The 25,900-nt window shown below is 37.5% G+C and overlaps 1 protein-coding gene across 1 annotated transcript; it reads left to right on the top strand.

The window, feature by feature from the left end:
• Positions 1-1,596: 1,596 nt before the first annotated feature.
• Positions 1,597-22,544, top strand: xrcc4 (X-ray repair complementing 4). The gene is made up of 8 exons (XM_014969317.2): positions 1,597-1,738; positions 3,432-3,575; positions 4,802-4,992; positions 9,385-9,551; positions 11,226-11,357; positions 12,102-12,247; positions 15,077-15,206; positions 21,988-22,544. The coding sequence occupies exons 2-8, from the start codon at positions 3,434-3,436 to the stop codon at positions 22,100-22,102; spliced, it is 1,023 nt and encodes a 340-aa protein (XP_014824803.2). The 5' UTR covers positions 1,597-1,738; positions 3,432-3,433; the 3' UTR covers positions 22,103-22,544.
• Positions 22,545-25,900: the final 3,356 nt, after the last annotated feature.

Below are 25,900 nucleotides of genomic sequence, written 5' to 3' on the forward strand. Positions count from 1 at the left end.
AATGCCACTGTTCTGGAGAGGAAAAGGTAAGGATGATAATTTTTTGCTTCTGAGAGGAGTGTTGTTACAGATGGTGTATCTACTATATAGAATTCTTCCTTTATTTCAATGGAAAAATCCACTGAAATAATGGATTATAGAAAGATCTTAGCAAATCTATGATCTTTGCTGATCATAGACTTGCTGGTGAGATTTAATTTCTAAAGTGGTTTAAGAGCACTTTGATGTCTTCTGGAGCCTCGGGATATCTGCTTAAGATTTGGTCCGATGATTCACTGTCAAACATTAGCTTGTCAACAAATTTAGTATAATCTTCATGCTGGTTTCATGTTCCTCCTAGTCATTGATATGATGTATTTCACCATTCTCCTGCAAATAAAATTCGGTCTTCAACAACATAACATCACGACAGTCTGAATGTCAGCAGTTCATAAAGTGGAGAACCCAGATGATTATCACAGGAATCTTGTCCAAGATGTTGCTAGTCCATTAGAAGGCCTCTTTTCTTTCGTCTACATTATGGGCTCTTTGCACCTCAGCTTCCGCGTTCGGGGTAAAGCGGCTCGATTGTTTCCGATCCAAAACATATCATTTACATTAGGTGCTTGCAGTGCTTGGCCAAGGTTTGTACATCGATCCGAAGCCCCAACAAGTCAGCTGGAGAAAGGTTTTAAGATGTTCCCCTCGTTATACATTCACTGACACGAAGGTGAGTTTTACTTAAATTTTGTGGCTAACATTAACGTTAGCTTATGCTAGTAGGCAATATTCTCGGACATTGTTCTTGTAAAATGTGCTATTTAAGTATCTAAACATTCTAACAGACAATGTATTTATCTTATTTTCAAGTATATTATGTGTGTTTATTGTCGTTAGTGTCACAGACTAACGGGGAGGTTACGGTTCGGGCTTTTTACTTCCGAAGCCTGACGAAGCACAACAAGCCTCATAGCTTGACAGTAGCGCAGCTCTGGTGTCAGAGATCTGGTTCAGCTGTTCAGGTTCAAAGTTGCTGCTTTTAGAAAAATATGACCGTGTTGCTTCATGTCTCCGTGTTATTTCGTTTTATTACCTTTGCATTTTTCTTGTGAAGAGCTCAGATAGGACGGTGTTTACAGCAGTATGTACAGGCGGATCAGTTGCTCGGCTGTCTGGCTCTGGTCTGCTCTCTCGTTACCATAAACTCTTTCAGGCTGAATATAGAAGTGATTCCATGGAAATAACTCAGGGAGGCTCCTTTATTTACCATCCGTATCCCCGGTAGTTTTAGGCTGATCCGGAGTGAAGTGAAGGCTGCAAACTTTGCTGTGCGGCGTTAGCTGGTAGCGACAGATATTTACAAGCCATTTTCTTAATTCAGGATCGCTTGGAAATTAACGAAAACTTAAAAGCCCATTATATTAGGAAGACAACAATGTTAATAGTATTGTTTTTTTGCATCTGAAATATGACTTAGTCTTTTCTACCAGTCATGGTAGCTCAAAGCGGAAAAAAGTGAGCCGCATTAGCTCCTGGAGATGTGACGTCAACGCCGTAGGTGCAAAGAGCCCATTTCAAACTGAAAAACTTATATTACGTTATTCCGTATTGTCGCTTATTGATGACGTAATATAAACCTTGCTTTGTGTGGCTTCTAGTGACACTGGCTTCACGTTTTCAGTCAGCGGTTGTTTCAGACAAGTGAAACATCAGGTTTTCTTCTAAACTCAGCCGCCAGACCGTCACTGTTCCTCTTGAGGTAAGACAAGAACGAATGTGTTTTCGAAGCAGTAACGAACTTTTCCTCGCGCTTCTGTTGACGTGTTAGCGCGAGCCGCTCTGTGTTTACAAACAGCTCCACCATCTGTTAGCGCTGACCAGCTAACTGCTAACACCTACATTTATGCAGCTTACTATCATACAGGCTGAATATTAATGAAGTCATCTGTCAGTTATAACATTTTATGTATCAGGAGGGTTTACCGTTATTTTGGTTTTCAACTGGCACAATTAATAGGCAGAAGAATAACAACACACTTTCGTACGTCAAAGACGCCGCCATATTGGGAGGGTATACTGTGACTTTTCACTGCATCTAAAATAAAGTACATTTTCATGGAATTCACCAGACATGTTGGTATAGATGTCATGGCGTCATACTTAATGCCTCCTGGCGTTATTCTCTAATGAGCAGATTTGTAATATGACACTGAAAAGCATTATGTTGGTTTCTCCAGCTCTCTTCATTTTAATAAATTTCATCTTATAGTTTCCAACAGAAAATATTTTTTTTTTTGCCGGAAGAACATTGTATGTAGGCAATGCTTGTAATTGCAGTCACTTTTTACTGGTATAATTTTTTTTATTTATTTTGTTTGTCTTTCAAGCTCATATTGCACAGTCAAATACCTGCAGTAATGGTAAAAAAAAAAAAAAAAAAACAGGAAGGTGAAATTGTCTTAGACAAAAACACTCATTGCATTTTATTTATACAACTTTGCAGTTAAAAGCTGTGACAGAATATTTCCTCCATCCCCTTTGTTTCAGTATAACTTGAATGCAGAATGATGGGGCAAAATAGTTCAAAGATGCAGCTTCGTTTCATGACCTGAAACAACTAAAAAGGCTTGACATGCTTCTCTAAGTCAATGTATAAGTGTCACTTGGACCGTGCATGTGCTCCTGTCCATATTATTTTTTAGCTCAGATGAATAACTTCTTCTTACAAACCATTACGAGCTTGTTTTACACTGTAAGAATAAAGTGATTTCAGAAAAAAAGTTACTGCAAAATTGCTGAAAGGCAGCAAAGCTAAAACTTGTACCACTATGCAGACAGGGATGATGGTAGATTGTATTGTCAAATGTAACAGTAATTATTGCTTTTTTTTTTCTAAAAAAAATGCATAAAATTGGAGACTTCTCAGGAAGAATAGATGTGCGTGGACAGTCTCATGAGGCAACATTTTGCACAAACGGTACATATAAACGTATACAGTAAAGATATTGTCTGCATGTCATTCAGTCTCATTGGGCTTTACAGGTAACATGATCTTCTTGATCACTAACTACTATTATTCCACATCCATGTTGATGGGTTTTGAGAAGAGAGAAAAACCTAATATTTCTCCCAGGGACGGCAAGTGATATTCCAATCATATGTGAAAATAAACATTGTAAAATAATAATAATAAAAAAACATATTGTGGACAATTTATTCTAAATTTATTCATGCTTAAAATATGTTTTAGAATTTTGTGGCTGTGCAATCAATTTTGCCCCAATCAATTTTAGGGCAATTTTTGAGGTTCTAATAGTATTTATTAATTTGCTTATTTCCTAAATTAATAGTTAAAAAGTTAGAACACCTACTTGTTCTTTACAACAAGCTGTATCAGAGTACTACGCTGTAGGTTGGTTGACCTCTTCATGTATTTCTTTGTGTTTCCTCAGGGATGAACACATCAGTGCGTGAAATCCACCTCTCCTCTCAGGCTGACTTTTCCTACTTTCTACGGGTAGACTGGGAGGGGCGGGGCTTAGGCTTCGGCTTCAAGTTGCTTTTGACTGATGGACACAAGGCATGGAGAGGAAAGGGTAAAAGTCATCCTTTGTGATAATTCATTGAATATGTTAAACAACAGATTTTTTGCTTAAGTTATTTAACTATTCCCACTTCACTTGTGTTTGATTTGAACATCACTGCCTCCATCGATAAAAATTGGAGGGTCAGTTGTAAGTGATTCTCAGTGAATCACTTACAAAGACTTCCTGGAGGTCTTTGTAAAGATCATTTCAGTCCTGGTGGTTTTACAGGTGCTAGTTGAGTCTCCTCCAGTCTTAAAGGTTTAGCCTTTAAGACATGATTTAATGTATTTTCATAAACTTTACCAACTCTAGAAATGTCAGATGACTAAGTTTTCTGTGCCAATAAAAACAAAGTAAACGACTGGAGTTGGTGTAGCAACAATAAATTAAAGGAATCATAGGTTCCTCGTTCTGCTATTTAAAGCACTAATAATTGATCATTAGTGGTGTGAAAAGCTCTATAAAAATAGAATTGTTGGCAGCTTGTCGGTCTTGAGCATAAATGTGTGTTAATACAATGCTAACTGATTCTTCAGGCCTCACTTAGCATGTTAAATGTTCTACACCCTAAAATGGGGACAAGCCTGAAGAATTATGGCATGCTGGGAAGGATTGCCAGGAGAACGCCTTTCTCTTCAAAACTCGAGGTTTAGATGTATAATGTTGCATCTAAATGAAATTCAAGTTTTCTTTGACAATTTCCTTTGGCAGATGAAACCATCATAGCGATGCATTACTGTAATGCATAACAGCGTGTTTGTCAAGAATGCATTTATTATAAAATACTCTAGTTAAATGTGAAGCTATCTATTCAGAAGCTGAATGTTGGCAGAAGCTGAATTATGATCGGGATAATGATCCCACCCCCAGTAGCCAGTCTGCAGCAGAATGTCAAAAAGGAGGGATAAAGGTGTTGTAAAATCACAGAGTAAGTCCAGACCTCAGCTTTATTGAAATGCTGTGGAAGGAACCTTAAGGGAGCTGTGCAGGAATGAATGTGTGCAAACCTCAATTCACTGAAGCAACCCTCCAAAGAAGAGTGAGCCAAAATTCTTCATACATAAAGTCATACAGAAAACAATAACTCAGTGCTGTGGCTGTTAAAGATTGTTCTACAGGCTGCTCAATCATGCACTTAGTTATTGTCTGACTGTATGAAGGAAGCTTATAAAAAGAAAAGCACTTTATATGCAGATAACCATTTTATACCACTAAAAACATCGGTATGTGTGCAGTGAGTGAGGCGGTGGTGAATGAAGAGGCAGAGGAACTGGAGATGGCGAAGGAGAAGTACATCCAGGACCTCCAGCAGGCTCTAACAGAGCCAGAGCCCTCGGCCTCCTACTGCTTCACCCTGAAGCCACACCCACCCACCAGTAGCCACACTGTGACTCTGACATATGAGAAGATGCAGAAGGACATATCCGTGAGCGCTACTTACTTTTTAAGCATGTTGTGTATTCACAAATAAAGACGAGTTTAACAAAATTACATGGTGCAGCCTTAACAGGAAATCCATTTGACAGGTTAACGTAATGTCTTACTGTGTGACTGAAAAACAAATTATTTGATGTAATTTTCAATAGTCTTGCTTTAATATTATTTTCTTCCCTCAACAAATATAAATAAAACTTAATATTACTTAAGTTGCTCTGCTCATCAAATCCTGTACATAAGTATTAGTTTGTAAAACATTTTCACAATTCTCTGAATAAATCCTGTTTAAGGGTCAGCTGTGCATACGTCCTCCTTTATGCTGAAACTGCAAAAAGTCCTTGTTGTGACAGAATGGAAATATGTTGCTGCAAAGGAAGAAATGAATCATTGTTTGCAGAAATGGAGACAATTAAACTGACAGTTTAGCAGAACTTTATAGTCAGATGAGAATTTCCTTCCTCTAAAACGCAAACAAAAAAGGATGATCTCTCATGTGCCTTAAGTTATGCAAGTAGTGTGAGGACTTTCCTTCAGAGGAGTACTTTGGTAAAATCCCATTCTGGCCTCCCTTCCTTCATTCTTGGCGCTTACTTTCTTTAACTTCTCTTCCCAATCATTTGTGATGTGGAGGGATGGGCAGCTTTCTAACCTGTAAAAATTAAAAGTTATGAGCTTCACCTTCAGATATTATTTGTCCTTTAAAATAATTTGATTGACCCTAAAGTCTATGTAATGTCCACCTTGAGTTGTTCTCTTGCATTTGATATTACAGTCACTTTCATGTAACAAGCACATAAATCTCCATAATAACTCTGCATTTCCAAAATAAGAATTATTTATACTTTAAACAACTGGGCTGCAATATAGCAGCAAAATATGTATTTGCAATGTTATTGCTGAATATTGTGATGCTAATTAGGTCTGAAAAATATATTGTGGCTAAATAGTCATCACAATATCGGTGTATGCAATATTTATATCACAAAGGTTTGTTTGGAATGCAGTAATTGTTGGATAATATATTCAAGTTGTTATGAACTTGGATGTTTCACGTTAATGTAATATTTGGTCTCACACCAGCAGATGCTCACAGTGGACACAAATGACATTCCCCAAAATGCTGAAGGTCACAGAGAGATGGAAACACTGAAGGAGGAAAGAGCCACTGATATTATCATCACAATATTTACTCAAATCTAGCCATTGCTAAATTTTTGAGTGTTTTGCAGTCACAAAAACTATACTTGTAACATTGAGAAAAGGTTTTATGATCAGTGAATGTTGCGGCAGACTTAATGTATTATTCAAGTCATCTGTTGAAAATCCCTGTATTTTTTTTTTCATGCCGCAACATATATTTCAAGGTTATTAAAACATGTGAATTTTTTCCCCCCAGTATTCTGGAGTACAAATCCTGATCAGGAATGTCAAAATAATTGATGTTTCTCATAATTTATACTAAAAATGAATTCTTTACTCATTTGCATCAAAGTTGATTTACTGCATTCAGGCAAACATTAGTAATTACAGCCATCATCTGTTTACAGGTTTAGGTTTGGACTTCATTGCAAAATGGTCAGTGGATCTGACAAACATGTTTATTGGTTTTAAGTTAGGTGCTTCAGAGACACGTCTGTCACTGCTACCACACCACTATACAAGTGTGGCTTTTATCTGCTAATAATAAAAAATACCATAATTACAAGAAAATAACTTATTGGCAAGTAGAATAAACACTTTATCTAACTCTATTAAACAGAGTACAAGCAGATAAACACAATACTATCTTATTTTGTGCTTTGAGTTCAGCCATAGTTAGGAAGTTGGGCCATAATTCCTCTTCTAATTGATCTCAGCTGCTAAAAGCAAATGGTGTAAATCAGTGTTGTGTTCAAGACCACCTAACCCAAGACCAAGACAAGACCAAGACCAGAGTGTATTGAGACCGAGACAAGACCAAGACTTTTAGGGTCCGAGACCAAGTCAAGACCAAGACCAAGGAAAGTTGAGACCGAGTCAAGACCAAGACCAGCGGCCGTGCTACATGACACAATAAAATGTAAAATATGATCGAAATTGCTTCTCAGAATAATCTGAAAGATCCATATTCTCATAAAAACACCAAGATATTAAATACTTAATACATTTTACCAATATTAAATATTCCATTTCTGTGTTACAATGTGTGATGGTCTCGTGCCATCCCTAAAAACATAACACCCTGGGAATTTGCCCATATTGCTCATATAAGAATCCACCACTGTTGCACCATTAAACATAGCAATTGAGGCAATGCCCTGATGGTAAATAACACTCAACTATGAACACTGACCAAGGAGCAACAAGCAAGAAGTAACCAAACAGAAGGCGCTCATCGTGACTGTTTTCACTCTCTCTCCCAGTACATGAAGCCAGGCAGTCTGACACCATGGCAGACATTACAGCTGCCACTTTGAACAAAAACAAAGAGCAATGTGCATGCTCTGCGTGCTCTTTCGTTCTTGTGTTTTAGTTATTTGTTAATTCAAATATCAACGTACATAATTAAATAATGATGCAGTGTACACAGAGCATTACTAGAACAAAGAACGGGTGTTCTGTCAGGTCAGATCGTCATACGCTTAACACGAACTCACGGTGTTCTGTCAGATCAGCATACGTTGTCAGATAGTCGTACGCTTAGCTCAGACATGCATACGCTGTCATTACCATATGATTTTATTTAATCAGCAACATAGAATCATGACGTAGATCATCATACACTTGGTTATTAACAGTTGTATGGCATCCAGCTGCAGCCAGACCTGCTTTAAATACACTTTGAAACCACGACAACGCATGTATATCTATCTAGTTATCATATTATGTCATATTATAAACAATTTAATGATTTATTTTCGTCATAACTTGTTGCATATGCTGAACTGACAACTCCACTGACGGTCGGACTTCTTAAGGCGCATGCGCTGGCATGGTACTCACTGCATGTATGCTAGGAACATAGAATCATGACGTAGATCGTCATACACTTTGTTATTAACAGTTGTATGGCATCCTGACTTAGCGGTTAAGTGAGTTTTACACGGGCGTGTGTTGTAGCTGACTCCAGCTGCAGCCAGACCTGCTTTAAATACACTTTGCAACCATGACAACACATGTATATCTATATAGTTATCATTGAAAACAATTTAATGACTTATTTTCGTCATAACTTGCTACATATGGTGAACTGACAACTCCTCTGACGGTCTGACTTCTTAATGCGCGTGCGCAGGCATGGTACTCACTGCACGTATGCTATTCTGACAGTGTATGGTAATCTGATAGAACAACGGCTCTCAGTGAGTGACACTCCAGTCCTATCTAATAAATAAAGAGCCGTGGAGAAGAATCGACTGTTTCTGAATGTCACATCACTATATTGCAGACTTTTGGACATAGCGTTGTCCTATATATGCGACAAGTCAGTCAACATCTCCGCACAATAATTCAGGCAGTGAGTGACTTTTTTTCATCACAAATTCTTATGTGTCTCTGTACAGCTAGCTTTGCTAACATCACGTTAACGGAGCTTACCTTCTTTGAGCTACTTTTCTAAGTGACGAAAATAGTTAGACGTTGTCCCCATCGTCTCTGAAAGTGAAGCGCTGCTGAGTTAGCTCTGGCCATTGGATTTCTTACTATTTATGCAGCGCTATTATATTACTGACGATTAGACAAACATTTTCTGCCGCTGAGAGAAAACCACTGTGCATGTCCTGGAGCGCCGCGTGCGCGTGAAAGGTGGGGAGGGGAGGAGGAGGGGGAGAAACACGTAGTTGCTTGGATTTTAATTGGTGCGTTTTGCATCCACTGAAAACAAAGATGTTAACAAATAAACTGGACAGTATGCTGCACGTTTAGTGATATTTTCACAGTTGCGGTCTCGACTGGTCTTGAAATAAAATGCCGAGTCCTCAGAGCCCGAGACCGAGACAAGACCGAGACCAAATGCGGTCGAGTCCGAGACGAGACCGAGACCATCAGAAAACGGTCTTAAGACCGGACTCGAGACCAAGACCGATCTCGAGTACCACAACACTGGTGTAAATCTATTTTAATGTGATTAGGTGGCCAGTTAATGGTTCCCAATTTAAATAAAGGTTAGAGAAAGGAAAGAAGTCATAGTCTAATCTGTGAATGGGCAAAAAACTACAAACTAGAGAAGCACATCCCAACACATGCATTGACAGGTTTTGAATGTTATAAAATGAAAGTGTCATCATTTGAATTTAATCTGATACTCATTTATTTAAAAACAGATCTTTGTGAATGGAAATGAGCCTTATTGACTTCCTTACAAGCAAAATAAACTAAATGGTGTGAAATTTGTCTCCCTCAGTTCAAACTTGGCTCGGTCTCGCTGGATGCTGTCAAGGAGCCAGCTAAGGCAGTGAGAGAGGTGCTGATACACACACTGCAGCAAGGAAACGAACTGCAGCAACATAACCACAAACTGAAGGAGGAGAACCAGAGGCTGATACAGGAACACCAAAACATCACTGAAAAGTAAACACACATTTAGCGCATATAAAACACTGCAGACAGATAAGATCTACTTATCTGTCTGAAGTTGGCAGGGAAGTTGGATAAATTCCGAATTAGTATCAGTAGAACCCAAGAAAACGTCAATAAACTTTTAAAATTCTAAAGCATTCTTTTTCTTCTTTTGTTTTTTTAGCTCATTTATGACAACTGTCATGGTGTTCAGCTAATGTTTAACATTCACTAGGTCTGTATCTTAAGCTGTTCTTCAAAATGTTTAAAGAAAATATGCTTCCTTGGCAACACAGCATTGACCTATCAATATTTCAGCTTTGGTCTTATTTTTCATTTGAAGCTCATGATCAGTGTCGGAAAATATGATTCATTGTTTGCAACAAAGCCTATTTGAATCTGTACTGGAGAGGTTAGATGGCTTAAACCTGATCCTATTCCATATGTTTGGATTAAGAGTTTGGAAACTAAAAGTCTGAAAGCTGCATTAGCATGCGTATTAGCTAATGCAGCAGGTCACTGTTGCAATATATTTCCAAGTAGATTTATCCATGTCTTAAAGAATAAGACAGAATAACGTTCTTATTCTTTAAGCTTATAGTTATAACCAATTAACTTTTGCTTTCCTTTGCCAACCTCCCACTTTCACAAGCAATGTATCGCAATTTTTATTTTTCCTTTGGTTTCACTTTGACTTGAGACTTTAATTCAGTTCAAAAGAACTTTATTCATCCCAAAAGAATGTTGTTGTAACTCATATCCATCCATCCGAGTATAATCAAAGAGTCGTCAATTATTGGTGATGCTGTGGGCAGGAAGTATCTCAGATAGCAGTCTGTCTTGCAACAATCTGTTGATGCCTCTGACTGAAGACACTATTGTTGTACACAGACACATGACAGCTCGATATCCAGGCAGCAAAGATTAGATTTCATAGTAACGTGTCCTGGTGACATCCTGAACCCTTCCAATCTAAATCCCTTCACTGAGAGGTCACCAATATTTTTTATTTGAAGTGCTAAGCCTCTCCCAGCTAACTAACTACCCATTCTGTAAGGTTAACATTTAACCGCCTCTCCACCCTAGGGGTGCGGAGATCCATTATCTGGAGAATATCGACCACTTCTCTGATAAATCCAGGCTGGTTTATTGGAGAAGACCAGTCTGGATTTCTAACGGCCTACATCTGAGTGTTCCATCCCAGATGTGGTTAATCCTTCCATGGATTAACCAAACTGAGTAGTCAGCAGCCAGCTAGCTTCCCCAGATCTGACGCATTAAATGGCTGCTCTCCCCTTATTCCAGCTGATCCAGGTTATAATTTATTAACTCGTATAAAGTCCTAGGGATGTTTTAATAATCTTGGAGCATGGCAACTACTACTTGTAAATCTGCAAACCATGCACCAAGACTGTTTTACTACTATTGAACAACTTGAGATCACAATGACACAATAATTGAATGTCCACACTTCTCTAACATTTTATGTGCTTTCATTAGTAATGTTGCGCATATGCCAGTACCACTTAAGTAGCACAGAAAATGTATAAACATCTAACTAACGTGTCTTTCTCTAAAGTGAAATTCCTCTGTGCCCTTTGTCTCTGGCACCCATCACATAGCAGTAGTGTTAGGTTGCTGCTCCATGTCTGATGTATATGTGACCTATGTTGGTGTATGTTTCAGGCTGAAGCACTACGCTGAAAGCATAGAGACCCTGAAGGCAGAGTTGTACTCTCGGTTCGTCCTGCTCCTCAATGAGAAGAAAACAAAGATTCGCAGTCTGCAGGAAGCTGTCACAAAGCTGCAGGAAACAAGGTGCTGGGCTGTCATTAACCAGACTTTCCATTAGCTCTGCATGCTGAGAGAGACACTCAGTCTTTTTGATGAAAGTCACATCACATCTAGACTTCCAGAGATATTTTCTTTGGAGCAACAACCAAGAAAAATAAACTTTAGGTGTCTTTAATTCAATATATATGAAGCAATGCTTTTACTCTGACTTATTTTTAAACCCTTAAAGTTTCTTAAAAGAAATGAGTCATAATTATTTCTGACTTATGTTTTTAAATAAAACGTATAACATGTTTTATTTAAAAAAATAAAACATTTTTTAGATATTTTATTTTAATAAAGGAACAAATTTTTTTGTAACAAACACATTTGTAGTTTTTCTTCATATGTGTTGATTATATTTTCATAACATATATGCCATAATTTATATACTTAAAAAAGGAAGAAACTACTGACTGAAAATATGACATTACCAAAGATACATGTTCTCTCCAGTTTCTGTTATATTATGTTTTTTTTAACGTAAGTTTTTACGACCCTATTCAAAACAAAATAAAAAAATGTTTTATGTTTGATTTTATATCCCGTAATTATTTCAGAAGAAGGAGTTTGTAGTGTTGCCATTTTGGATCTAGACCATTTATAAGATGGCGGAAAAGAATTATTGGATTGAATACATGTTTTTGACTAGCATGTGTTTGAAATGTTAGATCTTACAGAGCTATAAATAATTAAATGGTTTATTACTATGTTGTGGTTTTGTTGTAGGAATTCTGATGAACAGAAAAACAAGGATTCTGCAAAATCGGATCGAACAGCAGGTCACAACAGCGAGGATGATGAATATGAAGGCAGCACTGACGAAGAGCTGAAGGAAGAGCAGTCAGCAGAAACTTCTCATCTGTCATCTAAAGGTAAGATTATTGTTAATCAAATGCTTATCATTCCAAAGTACACAAATGTGATTTTGTGGCGTTACAAGGGCCTTATGGAGAAAATGACAAACTTCAAATTCATGTTATGTGGTTATAATTGACATTGCTCAGATTTTAAACAGCTTTTGCCCTCAAAAAACAAGTCTTATAATAACTTCAATTTGTTTATTTCAGTTTATTTATGGGCGACTTGTCTCCATCGCTCATGAATGAAGTACTCATGTAATGCATATAGTACTTATCAGAAGTTGTTAAACTGAACATGTTGAGTGGCACAACACAGTACATTCGCTATTAGCGATTGTTTTTGTTGTTACCTGCTTATGCCTGCGTAGAACAAACCCTAGAGCCATTCGTTCTATATGAGCTTTTACACCTGCTTAGTACTTGACACCACCACGTTACAGAAAAGTTTCACTCTGAGACCTGGTTTCAAAAAATGCCACCAGTCACTGTTTTTGTACAAACAAGCAGCTGGATCATAACCAAACTTATAGTTTAACAGAAGAGCAGCTCTGTGTAAGCGTAAGCTTAGCTTGTCCTTTTCTTTCAAAGAATAGTCAGCAAGCTGATGGATTCCCCAGCTGTACTGTCATTTGACTCAAACACACACTTTTTTCAGAGTTCTGTTTGCAAAAAGAACATGCTGTTTTCCTACATGTTACAATTATGCACTAGTTTTTGTTGGTCTACTACATAAAATCCCACAGAATAGGAGAGCAGTTTGTAAATCGGTTCTACTGCCAAGATTGGATCTTGCAGATTAAAAACATCATTATGCTGCACATGGAGATGAATTGTTGCAGAGGATAAGAGTCGGTCTGGTTTCCTTATGTCTTAATCACAGCAGTATTGTGTTTCTAAGCACATCTTTTCTTTCCCTTTATTTTTGTATGAAAGAGATGTCAAATGATTCATTGAGTCTAAACGTTGTAATCCTGGTTAATAAAATCCAACTGTAGTGTTTTTAAGTTCCATTTTGACTAATTTATGTAGGTATGTCAACATTTAATCAGGTGTTCTGAAAACTACTGTAGTTTACTGGGCTTTTTTTTGTCTGAAGTGAGCAGATGTATGTTTTGTTTTGGTGTTTACAGAAAACGCTATATATACTTCAGTATCACTGAGAACCTTCATGGGAAGTGAAATGAAAAACCCATAGATTTGTAATATTTAGTTGTGATATTTCTGGCTGCTGTTGTCATTGGAGCCGAATGTTTTTGCTCCATTACTGTAGCAGTCATGACGTCACCGAGAGGTTAGGTAATACATCGAGTTGGACCTCTGTGAACCAACATCCCCACACAGCCTTAAATGCAAGCAGCCGCTAATGTTGACATTACATTTTGTTATCCTCCTGACTTTTACTCGCTGTTGTCCTGGACACTAGTAGTGCGCCATCACCAGAGAATACGATGTGCGGATCATTATTTACCTTTCAGACAGCTGTGGAAAGCCTTTACAAAAGTTGGCACAACTCCCAATGTGTCATAGTTTTTTTTTTTTAACATACTAGAACATCACAGCCAGGTTAGGTTTATTTTTTAATCCATCAAGGCTTTTTGGCAACTTTCTGGTCCCTGTTGGCTTTCCTCCTCCATCTTAAGAGGAAAAGCTAGCTGGATTTATGTTGTTTTTGTTGCCATGGTTCTAACTAACATGGTCAGCAGGGGGAGAGGTGTAAAGGAAGTGTTGGGAAATGTTAGGTTTTGTTTTGTCTGAAAATGAGTTTGTTTTGTGTAGAAACTGCTGCCAGGGGAAAAAATGAGCACAGATCAGAGTAGGTAAAATTTTGTGTACTCTGACGTTCACACCCAGTAATAACCAGGAGGAAAAGGTCTTTTGCTTTCATTTAGTTTGATTCTAATCGAGGTGACCACTAGCAGGTGTTTTGTGTTTGTTTTGCCAGTACACGTATTGGTGAGTAGATTGTGATAAGTAGGCAAACGAATCAGAGCTTCTCTAGAACTGCAGCACTTGTGCGGTGATCCCAATCTCTGTCAACAGTGGGCCAGGAAAGGAACACTGGTGATGGGGCCATGACTCAGTGATGTAGGTGGAGATCCAACAGCTGAACTGCTGCAGCTCAGACTTCTGAAGAAGTCAAGTCTCCTTCTGATTAAAATGTATTGGAATTCATAGGGGTATCACAGTTGGTTTTATATGGGGCTTCTGAACCATACAGTGCCAGTCCTGGTGCCCACACTGCTGAAAGTACCAATGGACACATGGGCATCAGAACCTGACCGCATGTGGAAGAAAGTAAGTGGTGGAGGCAGAGTGCCATTTTCAGCACATGATACCTACTTCAACACTAGGTCCGTTTCCATTAATCATAAAATTGCGCAAATTGAGATTAAGAAAATAAATTATCTTAATGGAAACATGCCAATTTTGTGGAAAAAAGTTTAATAAAAAGTTTTTTTCTGTTCTTTTGCTTGACCTCTATCTGGGTCAAGTCTTCCAAGCAAAATCAGATCTGATTTTAATTACACTCCTTGAATAGGTAAAAGTAAATAGATACATGAAATGGGTATCTAATGAAAAGTAACCTTAGATATGAAGATAAGTTATTGGCAAGTGTAGCTAATGACTTAAATTGATGTTGTGGTAATTGGTATTGTTACTGTAAAAAAAAAAAAAATTGATAAAAAAATCAGTTTTATTTCATTTGCTGGTGCCATAGTGCTGATCATTACTAAGATTCAACATGCAAGCTTAATCATAATCTGTATCCTCATAAAATGTAGGTAATCAAAGAAAAGTTTCTTTTCACATGTCTTATGCCTCGTCTTATTCTCTCTTCAGATTCTGCTACTCCGAGCCCTTTGAACCTCCGTGACATCACTGATGTTGCTCCCTGTCGCAAGCGCCGTTTCCGCCATCTTGGGCCTCCAGAGCTCGCTGTGAAAAAGCAGAACCCAGAGAAGAAGAATGGGTACGAGTGCATGTTCCATGTTCTCAACGCTGCCCGTCTGTGTTTGTGCTCCTGTTAAAGGATAATTGACATTTTTGAGTTTTACATCATGTTATTATAATGTTATTTCCTCATCAGAAACATACCTAGATTCTTTAATGCATGATTGAGAAATCCTTTAATCTCCATGGCAATCATTCAGCTGTGCACAACACCCTAGTGACCCTGTCTCCACTTTTAAGGCGCAGATCCTCCTTAGAGCTGCAGTTTTCAAGCTCCCAAGCTTCCACCTAACAGAGCAGCCCTATTCCATGACTCCCACATGCAGCTCCTTCAGACTAGCCAGCAGCTGTTGGCAAACACCTGGTGGAACGGTGTATGAGCTGAGCTCATTGTACCAGCTACTTCTCAGTGCAGTGCTGGTGAAATGCTGTTAAAGGGTTAATAAATGTTTCAGAAAGAGCAGGAGTTTTTAAGAGACAGATGCCTTTCAGTAATATGCTTTTTATTCTTCTTCTTCAGATCTTTGTTCAGGTGTGATTTCTAAATGACTTTTAGAACTTGAAGCTAAAAAGTCAATTCCAGACCTCAACGAGACAATTATGTAACTTTTCTATGGTGTCTGTGTCAGTGCTCCAGCTCTGTTGCCGCTCATTTAAAACTTTAAAAAGTTGCTGATTTGGTGGCCAAATACTTCATGAGCCAACTTCTGTTTGGACATGTTCAATTAGAAGGTAATCCAAAGACTTGTCTCAGTCTGACTTTCTGTGTAGCAGTCCCACTTAATCAAATAATAGGTGAATACGCTGCATCTAAACTTTCCCAAGAGCAGCTGATTGTAAACTGTGCCCCAGAGTTTGCCTTCTATTCTCAGTTTGCCAGTGAGCAGCTGCTGTTGCCTGGACAACAGATCAATGCTCTCTGGTGGCTGTTAGTGGACAGGGGAGGTCGTACTTTCAGTTTTCACTTTTCTCCTTTTTTGTTCCCCTTTTTATTCTTTTTTATATTTTGGAATGGAGATTTTAAGAAAAAGAAACTGAACATTTATTGGTTGAAGGAACCAGAATGGAATGAAATGCAAGAAGCAGTTCATACTCAGTTGTTTCCACCATCATTAGGCTGTGTTAGCTGTCTGGAACATCACCATTAGTCTAGTGAGCAATTGAATTTGACATCTGGTTGAAGTTTAAAAATCTGTTATTGAGTTTAGTTAGCATCCTGCATCCTCTAAACTGGAGCTTCTCAAACATTTTTATAACAAGTACCCAAGAGTAATATTTAGTCTTCCATCTACAAAAAAGAAAAAAGAAAAAAACGTAAGCATTTTGTCATATCAAAGTTAAAGCTAAATGGTTTTTGGCATTGCACTTTTCACTAAAGGTTCAGTTCAAGTGTGTTCCACTCTTACTCAGAAGTTGAAATGTTCAAATTTTGAAGTTGGAAAAAAAAATATATGAAGCTCCCTAAAAAAAATGGAATTCCAAGAGTAAAATGTTTTTATTATTATTATTGTTTTTTATTAATCCAGATGTCAAAATCCAATATGGCTGCCTTAATGAAAGTTACCATAGAAACAGTTTATTTTTAGGGTTAATTTGTTTGCTGCATGTCTTCTCTCTTCTCACGCTGCCTGGTTTTTGTTAAAAAAAAAAAAAAAAAAAAAAAAAAAAAAGCCTTGTCACAAAACACATGTTTGCACATCAACATGTTAGACTCAATTTAGAATAGTGGGGTAAGTAAGATTTCATTTTCAACTATATTTCATGTTCTGTCAGAGTAATGCACATTTTCCATTCATACCATAAAATGTGCCCATGCTAGTTAAAAGCAAAAGTCAAACCCGCAGTGAGGCACTAGTACCACTGCGTCTTGTAGTGATTATCCATGATGGCTGGGAGCCATATTTGATCACTTGCAGAACCAGTGCATGTTTCAAGGACAGCCAGTATTTTACTGTGACTTTGTTAGCTGCTTTTCGTGGGAAAACTTTCCTTTAAGTACACAAACACTTAAAGCTAAATGACGTGTTAACAGGGACTAAAATAAGGCAGAATAGAGAATCTGAGCATAGTTAGAAACATAACTTCTTCGTTTTCATCTGAGGAGGGATAAACTGCGGGGTGTGTGTTCTGCTCACAACAAGCTAGGAAATTATCATTTTTGAATAATAATCTTAATGGAAATCTTCAATGGTTGCTGTTAAAGGATAACACCAAGTTCCTTCTGAGTGTACTCCAGTCAAAACTCGGTTCATAAAAAGGTAAGCATAATGAAAAGAACACTCGTTAGCTTTGTTTGTTCATTATTTAACTTAATGAGGTGTGACAAATGAGGAGTAGATGAGAAAGGAGATAAAAAGGATAAAAAAAAACACACCTGGATATTTGCTTCTGCACCTGGAGAATAAAAGAAAAAAAAACAAAAGAATGAACTGAGAAACCACAGCAATAAAGAACAATTGCTTTACTTCTCAACAAGACAAATTATAGCTTGCAAACTTTGATGGTGGCCTTCGTAGTGGGTGTGTTTGTGGTTAATTAAGCCACATTTTCCCTATTCTTGTTTAGTTTTTTTTCCACAATGTTCCTATCACTTTTGGTGAGCCTTGGTGTCTCGGTTTTTGTCTGTTTGAATTGAGTGGTTAAGGATGGGAGAGAGTCCATTCAACTATCAAGATCCATAACTGGGATGCAGAACATCGATTCATGACCCTTGAAATATTATACTCTGTCAAATACTGCATCCAAACAGTCCTTGGGAAATTTTGGCAGCTTTTTGTGCAGTTTTGAACAGGACCTTTACTTTTGTAGTTATCCAGCCTAATAAAACTTTTAGAGTTGTACACAAAGTCCCAATCTTGTATCAGTTTACTTGCATGCTTTATGCAGTTTTTCTTTTCTCTGGGATTTATACTTTATATCAATCTTCAGCTTCATCAGTAATAAGGCAGTATTTGTCCATCATTGCTGTTTTAATCAGAGATTAAATTTCCATAAACGTAAATAAATACTTTTGTTGTTCCCAAAGCATCCACATCAAAACTGCATACATGTTTTGAGCATCGTCAGTTAACAGTTTTATTCTGGGGGGGCCAAACATAAACTCATCCAAACAGTTTGACTCACAATGGTATTGTTTTTGTTGAACTTGGTCACTAGCAGAAAACACAATAAAACAACAATCTTCATCAAACATTTTTATCTTTTCATTGTAAGTCAGGAAAAAGATCTGAGGACAGAAATACACAAAGCTCTGTTCAAAGAAAATCTATTCAAATTGAAAACAAAGAGCACAACAGTATATTTCTACAAGATTTACTGTGTTATAAATTATTATGCATTCTCTATCCATTATGGTCAAATAAACTGCATCTTCAACAAGATGCCGATATATTGTATTGATCTTGTGTTGTTTTACCTGACATGCTCCAGTGTACTGGGGGTCACTCATGCAAATCATTAAATCCAGATGTGCCAGGGACACAGGTGTATAAAATCCAGCACCTAGATATGCAAACTGCGTTCACAAACATTTGTGAAAGAATGCATCGCCCTCAGTGAGTTTCAACATGGTACTGTGAAAGGATGCTTCTTGTGCAATAAGGCCATTAGGAAGGCTCCTCACTCCTAAATATTCCACATTGAGCTGGAATATTTAGCTAGTGGTATTATAAGAAAGTCCAAGTGGTTTGTGGAGCGACAAATCAAGCCTGTATGTCTGAAAACCCACTGAAAGTGTTTGTCTTTTTTTTTTTCGTCGGTTGTCTGGAGAATGATATTTGGCTGAGTGTAATGTGTCTGGTTTAGGAGTGGTTTTTAGGAGTTTGAGTTGGCACCTTAGTTTTATTGAAAGGAACTGCTAATGTTTCTGCATATTAAGACATATTTAATAATTTTATTCTCCTTACTCTGTGGGAACATTTTCCTGATGCCACCTTCAGTGCTAACATGAAGGCACACCAGAGCATGAAAGTATGTCCAGAACTAGAAAGCTTGGTGTGGAGGAACTTGATTGGTCTACACAGAGCTCTGACCTAAACCTGACTAGAAAATCTTTGGGAGAAATTAGAACGGCGATTCAGTCTGACTTTCTCATTCAACATTAGTGTTAATAAAATGTAAAAAGAAACACCTGACAAACACAAAGTACCTCAATACAAGCCTACCCACACAAACAACCTGTCAACAAAACTCCAAACTCTCGTCTTTCCAAAGGAGTATTACTGGCTCTGCATGCAAAACGCACTGAACCAGCGGCCAATAAGACGGAAAAATAACCTACCTTGATGAAACCATAGTCATAACTGACATATCCTTTGCTGTTTTATGGTCATAATCTATGAGAGAGTACAGATTTCCACTCGGCTCCTGTAGTCTACTGACCCTGCGTCACTGTACCCCCAAATCTATTGGCCCTTGGCTGTTTAATGGACGTGTTAATCATCCAAATTGCTCTTGAGAAACTGCCCTGCGTGCAATTTACTATGTCTGACACGATTATTGAACGTTTTTACACAGAGATGTTATTTTACAGTATTTCATCTCTTTTTGTGATCTTTTACATGTTGAGAGAATAATGGCGTGCTAGAACAAGAAGCTTTTCATGCTTAGGAGTTGCTATGTTGGCGGCTGGTAGCAGAGCTCGACTCTGTCCTGTTGACTCTTCCTCAGAGGAGGAGGCCTTAGTTTATACAGCTTGGGATCCCAGTGAAACTACTATTAATAATTTGATTGATGTGATGATACTGAATTTGTACAGCACTTTACATTTTGCAGTCTCAAAGTGCTACAGTATTGATGTCTAGAAAATATAAAATTAAAAATGACAATGAAATTCTAAAATTTGATGACCAGAAAGGTCTGTAATCTGTTTTGCTAAGCTCTTTATCGGTTAAGGTTTTAAGGTTTTAATATGTCTTTAAAACCTTAATTCTTTGCTTTTTTTCATTCATTTTTGTGCAGTTAATTGTCAGATTGTATACCATGACTTGCTACATGATTTGGATTTTGTATACATTCCTTCAAAATAATTACAAAGTGCTTTTTTTGTAAGTGGAAATGGATTTCTTTCTGTGGTGTGCCACACTAACATGTTTTTTATTAATTTGGGGTATTCTTCAAATTTCTCTTTATTGCGATACCAGAATAATTGAAATAATCCCTGTGTTGGGGTGACTGCGGCTCAGTGGGTAGAGGATTTGTTTTGTGATCAGAAGGTTGTAGGTTCGATTCCAGCTTCCTCCTGCCACATGTCGATGTGCTCTGGGCACTTAACCCCAAGTTGCCTACCAATCTGTGTAAATGTTTGTGTGTTTGTGAGAGCAAAGGGTGAATGTGCCTCTAATTTATGGCACTTTGAGTGATGAAAATGATGGGAAAAGTGCTACATAAGTTCAGTCCATTTACCATTTTAGTTTGAAAAATAGATTCAATTGTTTTTTAGGAATGTCATTTTCTAGTAGAACCCTTTAAAAAAAAGAAAAGGTTTAGGGTTCAGGAGGTTAAGAATGGAAGTTTTATGTGTATAATGTGAATCTATGCTTTTGGCAATATTGCATGGTTCTTCCTGTGCAGAACAAATTCTCCTTAAGACCAAACTAAAGCTCAGTTTAGCTTCTCGGTTGGCAGCAAACTCGTTATTAAGGTACTGTATGTCCTGCTGCTCTGACTCTTCCTCAGATCAGCTCTCTGTGGGGGTTCTTGCACACTCACCACCCGAATTTAACCTCGCCCCTTGGGGTTAGAAGAAAAAAATCCTCTAGTCATGCCCCCCTTAGTGGTCTTCTTCTGCAGCATGCAAAGACTTCCCTCGCCACTGAAACACTTCTGTTGTTTGTACTTAACTGGTTCCAGCAGTGCCCGAAATACAGTTGGTAATGATTTTAAACTACCTCTGGGCCTCTTTCCCCCTCTCTCACGCTGTACTTTTCTTCTCATGTTCAACTTTTTGTCATTACAGCAAGCTTGGAGGGAAAAAAAAAAGGTATGAGGCTGATGATGGATTGTATTCAGCCCTCAGGTTGGTTCTTAGGTTCAGGAAGGTGAGAAGAGTTGTAAGGTTTAAGAAGGCTTAGTTGACCCCAGATTCTGGGTAGTCTTGTTTGGCTCTTAGATTTGGATGTGACTGCTTCACACAGAATCAACTTCCTGCCCCTGACAATTTTAAAGGAAGTTGGTAACATATTGACAGTAGCTGCATTTTTTTTAACAAATGTGCATAAAACTTTGTCAGTATTCAACTAATTTTGAAAAAACACATTTTTTAATTGCAGTGTTTTTATTAAATAAGAAACACAATTAAATTCACATGTGAATAAGCTTGTTCATCCAAAAAGTCATTAAGAAATATTCCACGCCGTGATCCTTCAACTACTTCCTGTTGTCTTCTTCTTAGTGGTTTACACCTGTAGTGACATTTGGTTATTTATAGCGTGACTCGTGTGATGCATAAAGTTTTTCAATTGCAAATTTGTGAAATAACCCAACTTTGATATGGCCAAAAAAAACAGATTTTTATTAAAAAAACGAGAGCTTTTTTTTTTTTTCAAAATTGACATATTTTCATTAAACAGATTTATTTTTGATACGTCAAATTGTTATATGATCAATGGAAACGCAGTTATGTCAAGTCCAAATGGTCTTAAGACCATTCACACACCAGCCCTTCCATCTACATACAGTCTGAAAGGCTGTGCCTTGTCTTTCACCTGATTGGCCACATGACAATCTCTCTTGTAGACCAGATTCAATAGCCCACTCATCTTCTCTCTCTCTCACCATCTGTGTGTCTGTGTACTGAACAGGGCGGACTCCTCTGCATCATCCAATCAGCTGCAGACTCCCCAGTGCTCTGTAGATGTTACAAAAGCAGCTTCAGCAGGAACTTCAGAAGCTGAAGACCTGTTTGATGATTTCTGACTTCCAAACAGCCTCTGTTCCATTACTGCTACAAGTATTCATCTCAAAGGCAAGTTTTCTAAAAGTAAACTGAATAAATATTGGTGATGACACTAAACCCTTTAATAATGAGCTATCTGTAGATGAAAAAGAGCATATACACATATATTTGTATATATGCTGAGAATCAAGGCCTTCATAAAAGATACATATTTTTGTCAAATTTCACAATAAATTGGAATTTGAGTGTTATTACAATAAAAAAGACAACAGTGTACATGAAATGTAAGATTTGCTATGTTTTTCCCTGCTTTATGCAAGTCTAGCCTAATGGATTCTTGTCAGTTGTATTGATGAGTAGTTTGTATTTCAAACTGTATGAATATTAACGCATTGTTGTTTTTTTTTACCTTTTCTGACTTTTTGAATTTTTTATGTCATTAAATACAAGAAACATCTAAAACGGGTTTCATATTCTCATTACTAACTTTTGCTACAAAAATGTTAGTAAAACGTACTAAAGTGTGATAACTATTATTTTTGAATCACATTTTTACTGTAATTTCAAAATCATTTTGTTGAGTTTCATTGATTCAATATTAGTTTATTGATCCTTGCAGAAAAAATATTTTGTCTAAATAGTGAAAAATAAAAATAAGTAAGCAAGCACAAAATAAAGCCACATACTAGAAAGTAACAGATGTGCAATGTCCAACTAGCATTGCAATAAAATCATCCAGGTCATTCGTTACTGACAGTTGTGTGTTCTGATGGCTGTGGGTTTAATCAATTAAGTCTATTTATATAGCACATGTCAGAAACACTGCAGTTCAAAGTGCTTTACATTGTGAAAACATAAACATCATAAACACATTATATAATCAACAGCTATGAAAACCCGTAATGGGCATTACGTTTTGTCAAGTGCCATGATTAAAATCATCAATTTACATCAAACATCTTGGTCATTGTTCCTATTTTTGGTCTTGATTTAAAGGAGCTCAGTGTTTCAGCTGTTTTGCAGTTTTCTGGAAGTTTGTCCCAGATTTGATACATGCCATAATGACAGTGTCATCTGAGTGCTTCTGGACATGTCAAGACCAGAGTGAAACTGAAAGTCAGATGTGTGTAAAGTGAAGTACCTTGTGCGGATCCTCGTGGTGCTGCAAACTGTCTTAGGTATTTTCACCACCTTGTTGAATCTAGGCCACAAGGACTTCATGTAGGTCTGAAGGTTTGCTGCCTGCTATTATCAAGATGTATTTTCCTCAGTTAAGCTGGAGAAGTTTTCTGAGAGGAATCTTGGTTTGTTTTTGCTCTACCACATTCTTTAGCAGAGCCAAATGGCAGAGAAGATGAGTTAAAGAAGTTCATTATAGGTAGAACTCAAGTTTCCAGAGTTGATTGGTCTCAATAAAATGTTTTACTGCAAATGTTTGATTATATGATAACTTCTAATAGATCTGTTTAAATTTCTTGGCAGATGTTGAGGTTCAGATGAAGAGCTAAGTGGATGAAATTGTAATTTCCAGGCTTTTTTAGTCATGGAGCTAAAATTATAAACTTGAACTGAGATCTTCCAGCTGGATTGAAGGCAGATCATTTTCAAACTTACAGATTACAAATTCAGTCTTTGACCTTCGATGTACCACTTTAGTGAAGTTGCCAAATGGTACTTAAATCAAGAAGAAATTCCAGCAGAATTATTATTGAGGTGAGTCATACAACTAGAAGCACTCGGTCTGCACTGGAGAAGTACAAACATGGACAAAGAAGACCAAAAAAAGATCAAACATAGAGAAAAGCAAGCAAAATATCTCAGATATACACTTGTCTGTGTATAACCCTGGTAAGTTCTGTGTCTGTTTATGTAAAGCAGCAACTGCTTTGCTCCAAACTTTCCCAACATAACAGAATTTTTACACCTGCTAGAATAATTATTTATATGGTTGAGTCATAACTAAGATGATCTTTAGTCAGGGTTGGATCATACTGATGCAGTGCCCTCATTTGTGAGGCCATGATTCACTGGTCTGTAACTTTCTATCTTCCCATTGCTCATGAAAAAGACTCAAATATTCCAACTGCTCCATAACAACTGACTTTGGGTCAACGGTCCTGTCCTGACAGCTTTGGCAAACAGAATGTAGGTCTTGTTGCCCCTACCATGTCAAGGTAGATTCACTCTACAAGAGAGTGTGTGTATGTGTGTATTTAATAAAGGTACCAAAGTACTCATACTTACTCTGTCATACACTTGTCTATGGCATCAAAATGTGAGACTTAGTCTATGTGTCCATTCTTAGTTGAAGGTTATGTTGCTCCTTTGAAGAATCTGCAGCAAGACACTTCCTGTGTGGATAGAAACATATACCAGCTGTGGGCTTGAAGAGACATCAGACATGGAAGACCTCTTGTAATGGTTGACAACAGAATGCAGAGAATGGAACAACAACTCAGCTTGGATGCTAAAACTGGAATCTAAGAAACCAAATAGTCTCAACTGCATTATTTTTGGCTATTATTTGTAACACTTGCACTTGTAATACTTTTGGCACTGGAATGATGGCACTTCCTGTTTCAGGTTTTCCAATTAATCCCTGATAATATGAAAGATTTTTCTTATTTAACATTTTTGAGAATTTATCAGTAGCATGCTTGTGAAAATTGTAACATTTCATATGTACATTTTGTTGAGATTATATGTAAAGATGTAAGAAGCTTTTAAATATGAAGCATTTCTCTGTGACTTATAGTTGCCAAGACTGAAAGTAAATTTAGTCAATTAAAATTAAGTAAGAAAAATGTCTCATTGCCACTGAGCAACATGGTATGGGGCGATGCTGTTATTTTGTCTTTCTATTGTAAAAGTGGCCAATATAACCACCAGTAGCACACCATTACTGGACTCCCTTCTCTTGCAGAACCATAGGACAATGGCACAGTACAACTAAAATGTAAGACTAAGATGGATTTTCTGCCATCTTAGTCAGTCAATGGACTGTGTCACACAACACAGTCTGTTGATTGGGGAACAGAAAATTGTTACAGTTTGTGACAGGCTTGAGGCATACTAGCATGTTGCCATGTTGAGCATTTGGGTTTAACCCCGCCCACCCAGTGAGAATCCAACTGGCAGTGGAAACTGTTCTGTTTATCTCCGACCAGTTGGGTACTGCCGAATGCAAACGAGTCATTAGTCACCTAAAATGCAATTAAAATAACAGATGACTAAAATTAAATTAGACTATGCTTTCCAAATCAACACTTGCAATGGAGACATTTACTAATGCCACTTACCGGGGTTCTACAGGAAGGTGTGGACAACTTTCCTAGAGTCGGAGCTCCTTCAGATAGTACACTTACCAGATGTTCCATTACTACTCATTCAGTTTTGTCTGTCCTCCATGGCTTCAGGTCCAGCACATGTGTGGGCCATTTGGGAACTCTGCATGCTCTTTATCCAAGCATCTGATTCATATAGCTGTTAAAATGACAAGGAAATACATAAACTAACATGTTTGTTATAAATATTTTATTACTACCATGGAAACAGACTGTCTCTTAGAATTGTTCTTAGGCATGAGTATGTGTGTCTGTGTTGCCCTGTGATGGACTGGTGACCCGTCCAGGGAGAACCTGGCCTCTCGCCCAGTGACCGGCGACCTCACAAGGGTAAATGGGATGGATGGATGTTAGCAACTCTGTTTATTACAAAGGTTTTGAAACTTTATTATGTTTATATGTCCTACAAATAAGGTCCTTGTAAAGAAGATAAATGCAATGCAAATGGAATGTGATATGTTGTGAATCTATTGA

Source organism: Poecilia mexicana, unplaced genomic scaffold (genome assembly GCF_051168715.1).
Source record: "Poecilia mexicana isolate PSO_F unplaced genomic scaffold, ASM5116871v1 scaffold_12, whole genome shotgun sequence".
Lineage (NCBI taxonomy): Eukaryota > Metazoa > Chordata > Actinopteri > Cyprinodontiformes > Poeciliidae > Poecilia > Poecilia mexicana.